Genomic DNA, 11,877 nt, shown 5'->3' with positions numbered 1-11,877 from the left:
CCTGGTCTGAAACACAGCAAACTGGATATTCGATGGGAGTAACTGTTAGTCTGCGCTAGATTTGGTCAAAAAGACGGAACGTGCGAAGGAGACACTGGAGAGAACCACGCGACGAAAGCATCCTGAAGAAATTCCCAAAACCCTCAAGGTAGGTTTTGTATCTATTTATATTTCATCAAATGTGGTGGCCAAAACCTTATTTACTAAATGTAGGCAGCAGACAAGATGATAAAAGATACTTTTGAAGCTTATTTTCTCTCTCTAAAGCCTGTTTGAGCTAAATACTAGAGCTCTCAAATTACCAATTTTGTAAGGTTTTTGCAATTTGTCCCAGGTGTCTTCAGCACCCATGGCCAGAGTATAGTTTTCCCCAAATTGATTTTATAATATTTAAAAACGTCATTATCTGTGTAATCTCTGCTGCTAATTTGGTTTATGTGGAAAGCGTACTTTCGGAGAAATAACGAATATCGTTGTGGTTGTTTTTCGTGCTTGTCAAAATGGCTGACAGGGAACATCGTAGGACGAGCATTTTCTTCTTGTTTATAAAACCCAAATTATTGTAACGGCGAATTTTCTAAACTGGGAGAGTGGTTCTAACTTCTGTATGAATTTCATTTGAATTGATTCACATCCACCCGAGAACTAGACTCGTTTACTTTTACTTTTTGAGAGTGGAACTTTTGCTCAAAACAGGGTCCCAAGGCCGACGTCATATAGTGCGGTTACCATGGCAACGATACATCTGCCGATCTAAATATGGTTGTTTTTGTATATCCCCCAAGGTAAACTACCTACACACAAAAATTGAAGAGGGGTTAAAATTTTTCATTTCCAACTTTGCTTCACTTTCCTGGAGAATTGCTCTTAAAGAGATGCATTTTTAGTCAGTTGTGTACTCGTTTTTGCATCGATCTAAAAACACGTAGTGACAACATGCACCTACTTCACATCAGGTTCAAAACATGAAAATAGAATTAAGAATATTAATTCAGTTTCCGTTCAGACTCGGCCACAAAATTACATGCTCTTATAAACTGAAAGGAGAGTGTACTCGTTCGTCTATGGCCGTATTCACTGGCATCTCGCTGGAAAGGTTACCTTCACTACGACTACATACGCGACGGGGCCTTGCCTCCGGTACTTGCCTCAGTGGAAATGAAATCGCTGGAGTACTTTCCTCGATTGGATAACACATTTCCGCCACAAATTTAGTCTTGGAAATAAACTGAATTAGGTCCCTGTGAATTTTCCCCCTCGACAAAGACTACACCGGTGGACAAAAGGGCTTGGGACAAATTTCACAATGTGCGTTACTGAAGTTTTAGTCTAGTACAGCCTCCGCCCTTTCTTACAAAAACAATCTTGAAATCCAGAATACATTTCGGGTACACGGGCTGAAGATTGTAATGGGGATGGGGGTCTGGAGACGGAACTTATTCGCTTGTAGCAAGAGAAGATGGAGGGGACATCTTGGTTCGTAGGGAAATTTCACTGTCGCGCACGCGTACGTAAGAAATAACGTAAATGAAAATTTGTGCCAACACTTTGCACTTGATTTGAGGGCTTAACTTGAGTTAAGGGCACTTCTAAGGTCTTTTCATATTTTTATTTTGTCTCCTGTGTATACTGTTCTTGGGCGAAGTTCCTGCAAATAGAATAAAACAATCACAGCGCAAGAGAGGCTCCATCCTCTCTTGCACAGAACAGAGTGTCCTTACAGCAGGGTCTCGTGTCTGCCGACAAGTTCCCGCAACGTGTCCGTTCGATTACACTACTGAGGACATGTCTCAACGTGTATCCCCATTCTAATAATAATAATAATAATAATAATAATCATTTCTTAAGCGCAAATTCAACTGAAGTTTTCAAATGCGCTTTAACAGATTCTAGATAACAGATTGGTTGTTTATTTCTTCTCCACATTTCAGGATGTTTCATCTGGTGTTCATCAGCCACCAGTCATCAGCTTCAAGCTGTTTTCAGCATGAGTGGAATTCAGGGAGATGTCATATTTTCCCAGCCACAACTTGGCAATCTCACAGACGTCATGGTCAACCTAAAAGGTGTCAACGAGACCCTGGCATGGAGCATTCAAGAGCTACCTATGATCTACGACGGCAACGCAGCTATGAGCTGTAGCGCCAGCGCAGTTGGAGCATTATTTGACCCATTGATGGCGATGAAATCTGCAGATTACAACCGTTCATGCAGTCCATTGAGTGATTCTAGATTCCAAGACTGTGCTGTCGGAGATTTGAAAGGAATGCTTGGAAACATAGACTCCAACACCGCAAATTTCACCCACCAGGGCTTGAAGATTCCCATCAGAGGCCCAAAGAGCATCATGGGAAGGACACTTGTGCTTTACAGCGGCGCCACTCCTAAAGCATGTGCGCTAATTACTCCTGCCCAACCCATGCTGACAGCGGTCGCAGTATTCCATACTCCAGTTGCAGGTTCTGTTTACCTGAGGCAAGTCAATGAAAACTCAGACACCGCTGTGTTTGTTAACCTTTTTTACGTCAACAGCGCTCAATCGTCGACACAGTTCACATGGCAGATAAACCAAGGTTTAGCTTCCTGTGAAGTTCCCGGTGAAATTTTCAACCCTAGCAATGCTGATGGACGAAATTGCACCAAGAAGAAACAAGAAGAATGCCCAGTTGGTGACTTGACTTCAAAGCATGGAAATATCACCGTTTCTATGGCAACACAAGGACAATCCAAAACCAAAGCAGCTTTTACTGACAGTAATCTACCACTGAGTGGGGTGAACAGCGTTATCGGCGAAACGATCGTGTTGTTCTCAAATGGCGATTTCCAGAAACCTTTCGCCTGCGCCAAAATAATGAAAGTGAAACCGAGGGTTCTGAACGCTGCTTTCAAGCCAAGTGTTCATGACGGTATCAGTGGAAATTTCAAGTTTACCCAGCCATCCCCCTTTGATCCCACCACAACAGAAATCAACTTGACTGGTTTGAGAAAAGAGGCTCAAGGATATCACGTGCACAACTATCCGATGCCATGGCAAATGACATACACTGGAAGTGAGTCATGCGCGGGAGGTTACCTAGGAGGACATTGGAATCCTTTTGGCGTTGACGTTAAGTCCAGTCCTTCTCCAGGAAGTGGTATGTCGTAAAAAAGTATCGGTTCACTTTGTACTGATGAATTTTTCTTTTTAAAAGAAATGTGATAGAAATGTGACCTCAATAATCGTTAAATACGGTGAACATTTGCTTTGAATTCCTCCAAAAATTATTATTAGTTCGAGAAGCTCTATCAAACACTCAAGTGTTTCACCGGATCTCCAGACACGAAAAATTGGTTGAAAACCTCGACAACTCTTTGGTTCTTGGAAATCTGATGTAACACTCTTCCTTGTGCTGGTGTTCTGTTTCTAAGAGTTATCTGAAGCGCTTTAGCAAACAACCTTTACTGGGATACTTCACCTTTTTTACAGCCAATTTGTTGCAATTCTCCATCAATGATTGAAGCTGAATAAAGGGGTGGACAAGTTTTTTTAATCACTGTCTACCATTTAGGATCTAAATGACAAAAATAAAAAAATCCATTACAGCATCTTATTACGCTTCAAAATTAAAACGCGTGATGTTCCAGTCCACTTACGATGATCTATGTCAGTGTCAGTACCAGCTTCTTCTTACATATTTAATTTAAACCTGGTGGAGCTTTTTCGTAACCCTTTCAGTCCCAGAATTACAACTTCAGTTATGTAAAATGATCATAAGATTTTTATGTCTGGGCAAACTTTAGAGTGAATGTTCAAATCAAAGGGACGAATGGGGCAGTGCTCTATGGTCGTTCTAGTCTTTTCAGTTTCATCGCTACGGTTTGACATTCAAACAAGAACTTTTGACCGTTATGTCCCGAACTTAGGTTCCCTAGATGACAAACAAACCCTTATTTTTCTTAGTAATAGTAAAGCGAGCGAACCAGTTGAGCATGCGCGAAAATTACCTCCCTCTACGCACGGAAGGAAACGAAATTTATTAAAAAATAAGCGCATCGCGTTTCCTCGCGGGAAGCAATTTTCGCCTGCGTTCGCGTGTTCGCCCGCTTTACTATCCCTACGAAAAATAAGGATCTGGTCGCAGTCTATAGGTGCCCCTGCAATCTTACGATGTCATATTTCCTTCTGTTTATTGCTCACTCGCCAGGAACAAATGATGAATATGAAATTGGCGATCTCAGTGGAAAGTATGGATCGTTTTTAAATCTTACAAACTACAACAAGATACACCTTGACTACAATCTCCCGCTGTTTGGTAAACACAGCATCCAAGGACGATCTATCGTCATCCACAAAATGAAAACGATGCGAGGCATGAGATGGGTGTGCGCAGATGTTCAGCCGGTGGTGCACAATGGCATGTTCATCATGAAAACCAAAATAACCTTCAAAGGACCGACCCTGAAGGGATACATTCTTCTGGTAAGTTATTGTCATGTGTTGTTTAGGCAAACATGTCTAGTTTCCGTAGGTCACATAGGACAAAATTGACATAAACAACCGCTAAAAGCTAATATACTCAAAGACTATTAGGAAGATGCTCTTCATTTCTTCAAGAAATGGCATGCACCTTGTTTCAAGCACACACATTGTTTCGTTGTAATATCACACTCGTAGTTGATGCTTCAATGGAGAAGTACTGTCAGTGACGGTCTGTGCTGCTTTTCAAACTCATGATTATGTTTTATCTCTCCCATTCAGATTCAGTACAAGTTCCACGAACACTTCATGACATCTGAAGAGACAACGATTTATATTGATTTGAAACACGCTTCCAATTCCAGCAAAAAGGTAAAAGAGATCTTTCTGAAATTTGTTTCCAAATAACGTCCCGTTACCGTTAACAGTTAACCAGAATGAATGAAGGAATGAATGGTGGCTGGTCGCTGAGGAAATCGAAAAATATACATTATCATGATTGGCTGCCCTGATAACCGCTCTTGTCTTTTTACTGCAGGATTTCTGCAGTAAAAAAATTCCAGTATCCACAGGGTCTCTCAAGACGCCAAACCACTGGCCAACGAGCCTGGGGGCTCCGTTTACAAAATTCAGTAGCTATATACATGAACTGTCGTTACGGATTGCAGCGGGCTCTATGGTCTCTTGTATCATGAATATAATTCGTTTTCGTTGACTGCAAATGTGAATTTCCATGGACCTTATAGGAGTACATTTCCGGGAATGAGACACCGAAGGAAGCAGCCAGTGGTAGCATTATGTATGTTATTTAACATTATTCCTGTCTCTCATCAGAGTTTCAATCACCCGTGGCACGTGCATGTGCATCCTGAAGGGAATGACACTTTTGCCAAGATGGGCAAGAGATGTAAGAGTCTGGGAGCACATTACAACCCGTATGACGTCGACTTGGCTGTAAGTATTGATCGTTAATGGACGCCTTACATCCAACCAATTAAAAGTATTCAAAATCAAGGTCTTCCATTAGTACGTTGTGTGAAGATTTTTTTAAGAAGTCAGCGGACAAAGCCAATGAATGTGTAATGCTAGTCAAATGCCTTGCCTTGCTGCACCTCTTTCTCCAGCGATATGCAGTTGAGCCTCCCGTGAGCTGTCACCCTTGGGTAATTAGCAATAAATGCGGACTCGAACAGAGTATTTGAGTAACTTAAGTTACTAATTAATTCTTTCCACCTCGACGGTGATCCTTCCCATCGGAACACGTGTCCAAGTTGTGTATGTTCCAGAAAACTGTCTATGAAATGAAAAAATAAAGAAAGAAAATTAAAAATAAAAACTAAATTTTAAAAATGATGAACTGCATATTCAAACTCGAACCATGACATTTCTGGGAAGTATTGGTTTACAGCGAAATTCCAATCCACCAGATTAGAGTGAATCTTTCGGATGATCTGTGTTTTTTTCAAATTGTTCTCTTTTTATAGCATGCGTAGAACCGTGTTAAGTGTGCTGTATGATTGGGTTTGTAGGGAACCTACAAGTCTTCTTGCTTTTCTGGAAATATGCAGAGGTGTGAAGTTGGTGATCTATCTGGCAAGCATGCGCGCTTAAACGTTGGGTCAGGAAAACAGCTCTACACTGATCCTGATCTTCCCTTGTTTGGAGAAATGTCAGGTAACGTTAATTTTGTGGCAAAGAATAACTAAATAAGCAAATAAACAAATCGGAAATCATGAAACTCCCATTCAATCACTCAACTAATGAAGACAGCTGTGTACACCCTTGTGTAGAATAACCTTTTTTTTTCACAAGAGCGTTTAGCCTGAGTTGAAGCAAAAATTCACAAATTGATATTTAGGGTGTGTTCGATTGTACCCTTTTCCGGAATAAGAATACATACAATGATGATAACAAACGTGAGCTCGGATTCCTTTGTTCATTTCGGGGGGAATATATTACATAACCCCCAAATCAACTGTCTGAAATCCTGGGCGCGGTATTGATTGTTTGAAGGGAAGAGTGGGGCTAATGAACAGCCAATGCGAGGGAATTATGTGTTAATATGCAAGGGGGATAAGTCATTTATCCTCCTTGCATATTAACACATAATTTCCTCGCATTTAAATTAGCTTTTTATAAAGAACAAATTTACCAATGTTTATTTGGAAATATTATATACGACGCTATAATTTCTAAAATTGAACTGAGCAGTGTTTTCTTTTGGGGCACATTCGCGGATTTTCTTAGTAGGTGGTTCACCGTTTTCCACTGAGGCCCCCGAAAAATCAGTTGCTGATCCTTGCAAAACATCGGACACAATTTCCTTTTGCGCGTCGGTGTAAAGTGATTTCACAGTACGATGTCCAGTAGGTTCCATTTATTGGTAACGAATTTCGCTCCGTAACCCAGTCATCCCAAACTCGTTTACTCCATGAAGTTGCCCTTTTAGTGTTTTGTGGTATTCTTGCTTCATTCCTCGCCTGAATTCCCTTGTAGCTTACAGTAGTGATCCCTCGGCCGGAATCTTCTTTATCTGTAAAAGGGTCGGTCAAAAGATCCTGGGTGCATAAATTGAAATTGTCAACTGCTTTCTCATTGTTTGCACCCGAAAATAAAGATTCAAAGTTGTTTTCCGAAAGCTCAGTTGAGGTGTTGCCACTAAAACTGCTTTGAGTAACAAACAGTTCTGACTCTGAATAACTCAACATTGCTAGCCTGCTCCTAGCATTTACTACGAACAAAACGAACAACTTATTCGAAATGCGACTTAAAAAAACTAACATAATTAAAAAGCCGATAAACTTGTGAATCCCACCAATGCCAGCATGGAGTGTTGAAAAACAAAAGAAGGATGAACAATGGAGGCATTTTTCTTCAGTATATTTTTGCATCCCTTGAGGAATTCTCGCCAATGTAAAAATAAGCCGTTTATCGGCCTTCAGCTCGTGGTTATGTGATTTATTCCCCTCGTGCTTTGCCCTCGAACGCACGATCGAGGGGAATAAATCACATAACCCCTCACTTCAGGGCGATAACTATTACATAAATCTCTCATAAGCGATTTTTGAGTTACTGGAATACAATCTTGTGTCAGGGAAAGTTTGCAAAAATGTCTTCTCAATCTAACAGCTATTCCGAAATACGATTAACTTAACGGAGCCCTGGTAAGAACGTCCATTATCTTGTCCGCATGTTTTGAAGGTGACAGTTTGGCTTGAATATAAATGTGCAGTCCAAGAGACCAAATTATCCGTCACATATATGTATACAGGTTGGTTTTCGTATCGGAAGCACACTGTACTACTTCTCAGTAGTTTAGGTACACATAAAGTCATTGTGTTACAGAAGTACTTTACCCCGTAACTTTTATGAACATTCTTAAAAACCGGTTTTCAGGACCAAAGCATCAGAAAATGGAAAAGTCCCAACTCTTCCTAAGCTCGAAAACTAGACGTTCTTATAAATAGATAGTATTCATCCTCTGTCAGGCCAACTCTAGATCCCTCATGTGTGCCAATACAACAAGAAAAAGAAAAGAGGAATAAAATCTTGTGATTGTTTGCAGTTGTTGGGCGCGGAATTGTTGTGCATGCGGAGGACGGTGGAAAAGCTCGTATCGCCTGTGGTACAATCAAACCAGTGCCTTCTTTGTATGTGGAGAAAACACTGCAGTATGTGGAAGGAGCTGGATTTTCCCGGTACGTTTTTAACTGAAACCCTAAATGTACAACCTGGTGTTGGGTGAGGAAGCCTACATCACAAAGTGGTTTACAGAAGGGTCCTTAATTAATACCAAACCTAAATTAAAGTAAGATCTACACTAAAATTAAAGAAACTAGCAATAGATAAGTCAAAGTAAATTAAGAAAGGAGATAAAGTTAGGTTAATTACATGCTAAAATTCATGCTAAATATATACTGAAAATAGAAAATACAAATTAAAAAATTGGCTTTGGACAAGCCACGCTTAAATGCAGTTATGGTGGGTGTCCCTCTTAGAGTAATGTCTGGAGCATTCCATACATCAGCAGCGAAGTTTAAATTTTAGAGTAGTCTAATGTACCCATCTTCTAGAAGCAAAAGATTTACAGAAATTAAGCTTAGATCTAGTATTAAAACTGCTATTGAATGAACAGTAAAACGAGTGCATTAAAAGGTTGTTAACAGAATTGCATTTTCCCCTTTATTTACATACATATTACAAGGACACATAGAGTTGGAGGGTTTATCAAGGCTAGCTTAGATTAAAGATCTTGTGCTGCTTCGTCCCCCAGATGCTCTATGGCTTGCTAGTCAAGCGTAGGCATTATGTTGGGCTGCTGTGAGAATTCCTGCGGGAATTCCCGTTGTCGCTGTCAGGGCTGGAAGTATAGATTTTTAACCAGAACAAATCTTCCTATTGGCTAGGCAACTGTCAATCATTTACAAAACGGACTGTTCCTTAACTGTGCGTGTGTTTTATTTTTGTAGGAAAAACTTCGTAAAGATGGTTTCTGAGATACTGAATATTTCGAAGTGGAGGTTATTTTACCTTAGGATAAAAAAAAGCAAAGTTCAAGGATGCGTGACTGTTAAATTTGGTATCATTGGAAATGGTAAGTACTAATTTTTTTAATCTGGTGGTCCATGAATTTTCTTCTTTATTTGTCATTTTTATCTTGAAGTTGGCATTTCTTTCAAGAGGTTTCAAAATTATCATTTACTGGGATAGTTGTACTATACAGTGATTTCACATCAAGAGAATCTCTTCAGAAATCGGTATGCTTAACATTGAAGGAAAGAGTTTTAAATCGATCATTTTCTTCTTGGTATCATTCCAGAAAAGCAAATCGATGAGCCTTCCAAAGCTTTTGATCTCATTTTAAGGCGCTCTCCAGGAAAGTTAAAGGAATTTCAACCAAGGAGTAGATGCCGCGTCGCTTCTTCGACAAAAAGTAAGGAACGTTTCGGAGTAACTACAAAGCACAGCTTGTGTATGTGTTTGATATCTACTTTAGATAATTCACTTTGCTTTACAAATACTCAGTCTAGTATGGTATAAAAGAGTCCAGCCAGTCGTTAAGAAACATTGACGTTAGCATGGGTTATTTACCATTCAAAGACATGCATTTTCTCCACTCATGAAACAATATTATGTTCCCTTAATGATACTGCCGAATTTCTCCAAATAAAACGGATTTAATTGCAATATTCGAGAAACCAGTCGTGGTTTGTTCCTTATTCCTTGTTAGATAACTCAAAAAAGTTAACAATCCTTTACTTGTAGAAAGTATGTAGGTTCATTACATACTATAGGATGAGCTTCCACGCATTGCCCGTTCAGTTTCCAGTAAGATTGGAATAGGCCTCACTCAAAGCCTTTTAGTGTAAGCAGAAATAACAATCAACTTCACCTAAGCGATGCTCAGTATTAACTTTTTCATTTTTCCCTTGGTCTCCTTAGAAACACCGACTACTGTACCCAGCGGCGCACGAGCCAATCACGGGAGTACTTTGATCATGTTTAACATGATCTTAATCTCTGCACTTGTGGCGTATTTGGGATGAATATTTTCCCAAGTGGGAGTATCTTGTTCCTCTCTTGGTAGCGGTTAATCATGAACTAGTTTCAACAGATCAACGCATGTCATTTGGAATGAAACTTACTGTTTTATATCGTTCAACGTATCATATCTAGTAAGGAAGGAGATCAGTGCACTAAGCTGTTCAGCAGAAGGTCTTTCTTTAGTAAAGGTGCTTTGTCATAAGAGCTAGCCTTAAAGTAAAGCAAAGAAAAGAGAACAAAAAAAAAATTACAAATGGGTGCGTTCGATTGGACTCCTATTGGCGTAAGAATACACTGAAAGAGCGAAAGCACCACAGATCCCTTATCTGAAATTTTGAGTGAGCAGTTTCAGTGTGATCTGATATTGCACTTCAGGTATACAGGCTAAAGATTAATATCTGAAGACAATTTCGTTAATTCTCGTGCTTGAATTCGGCCATTTAGAGGCACCCTTATAAAATTGCAAAAAAAAAAAAAAAAAAATTTTGAAACATTTGCAAACAAAATGTCGAATTGGAGTGGCTCAACAGACGTACTGACCAACTTGTATGGTTGTGAAACCAGTGACAATAAAGCAATTGCGTTGTTCTGATACATTTGTTCGTATTTATTTATTTATTTTTATTGTGATGTTCCTTGTCACCCCTCAGTAGTGACAGTGGTGATTTACGTTACGAAAATGGAGTTCGTTTGGCAAGCATTTGGAGTTCCTGATTCGTACCTAGCCTTATTTTCTGAGGTCTTTGATTGAATCCCAAGATGATAGGACTCGAGGGGATGATTTAGAAACCAATGGGACAAGTCATCTGGGTTGTATATTCAGGTGAAATTTCGCAATACATGCAATCTCGATTTCCAATGCAATTTCCGAACCAATGCAATCGCTTAACCCGATACTGACCCAATATTCCCCTCGCCACGGGAACAGCTGCTGGGCACAGTTGTTCAAAGCCCGATTAAGCTAAACCTGGGTTAACGTGAACTTTGGTTCAAGTGTAATTTCTAAATAAAAAGGATTCTTCGGAAAGCTTTTTGTCCCTCAGTCTTGACCTAGACTTTTCTCTACCATTAGTTTAAAATTAGCCTTTAAAAACATTTTTAACGAATGGAAACCTCGGTTAACTTTTAATCGTGGATTAGTGTTAATCGGCTTTCGAACTACCGGGCCCTGGTCAAGAGGCTGAATAGTGCGCTACTGATTTGAAACAGCAGGTGAATTTAAAGCTGAAATGGTAGGTTGTTGGGAGTTTGCTTTTATTTTTGGCCAAAATTGTGCTAAGACAAATGAAATGGTGATCTTCTCTTTCCAAGTGTATCCGTCATTTTAATGAAATTTTAAAAAGTAGCAAATTCCACAAGGTGTGGCCCAGCTTAAATCTGCAAGAAATCCTCCAGTCAGGATTTATTCGGTTGATAAAGGGTAATTACATAGAACACGTAGCGTTTTAACAATCTCTGAAGTAAAATTGTGCATTATTGAATCATCCTTTATTTATACACGTTTAGTAATTGAAGCGCAAAATTATTCTTGAGGGGTTGTATATAGTTAACATTAACTAATATTTAATTTTCTTCAAAGTACAAGTTACTTATAATAGCTTAAAGTACCTAAAAGTACAACCTGCACACACCGATTTAAAATTTAAAATTTTCTTATGATAAATTTGAACCAAAATTGCAACTTATGGAATTTAAAATCTAGTGTCTTTGGTAAATATTGGACAGAATTGACACCAAGGTTAAGTGCCTGTCGTTGTTGTAGTCAGACACAATGTCTCAGAGTACCGCTCCTATTTAGCTATAGTATAAGCTGACTGATGTCCTGCTTCCTTTTCAATTTTCATTTGAAAAGTTTCAATATGCTCAACGCTTCGATC

The 11,877-nt window shown here is 39.4% G+C and overlaps 1 protein-coding gene across 3 annotated transcripts in view; it reads left to right on the top strand.

Annotated features, from left to right (window-relative positions):
- Nucleotides 1–10,577, top strand: part of LOC146470530 (uncharacterized) — a 23,961-nt gene extending 13,384 nt beyond the window's left edge. For all 3 annotated transcript variants that reach the window (XM_085122026.1, XM_085122027.1, XM_085122025.1), the window contains exons 2-10: nucleotides 1,932–3,134; nucleotides 4,185–4,459; nucleotides 4,739–4,828; nucleotides 5,291–5,410; nucleotides 5,986–6,130; nucleotides 8,022–8,154; nucleotides 8,926–9,050; nucleotides 9,276–9,389; nucleotides 9,899–10,577. In XM_085122026.1, the coding sequence (XP_084978152.1) occupies nucleotides 1,932–3,134; nucleotides 4,185–4,459; nucleotides 4,739–4,828; nucleotides 5,291–5,410; nucleotides 5,986–6,130; nucleotides 8,022–8,154; nucleotides 8,926–9,050; nucleotides 9,276–9,389; nucleotides 9,899–10,002 (2,309 nt within the window). In that variant the 3' untranslated portion in view covers nucleotides 10,003–10,577. The remainder of the gene's footprint in view (nucleotides 1–1,931; nucleotides 3,135–4,184; nucleotides 4,460–4,738; nucleotides 4,829–5,290; nucleotides 5,411–5,985; nucleotides 6,131–8,021; nucleotides 8,155–8,925; nucleotides 9,051–9,275; nucleotides 9,390–9,898) is intronic.
- Nucleotides 10,578–11,877: the final 1,300 nt, after the last annotated feature.

The sequence above is a fragment of the Pavona decussata genome, unplaced genomic scaffold, assembly GCF_977016875.1.
Source record: "Pavona decussata unplaced genomic scaffold, jaPavDecu1.1 SCAFFOLD_114, whole genome shotgun sequence".
In the NCBI taxonomy this organism is placed as follows: domain Eukaryota; kingdom Metazoa; phylum Cnidaria; class Anthozoa; order Scleractinia; family Agariciidae; genus Pavona; species Pavona decussata.
The sequence above is the reverse complement of the archived record's forward strand: the minus strand, read 5'-3'. Positions and strand labels throughout refer to the sequence as shown.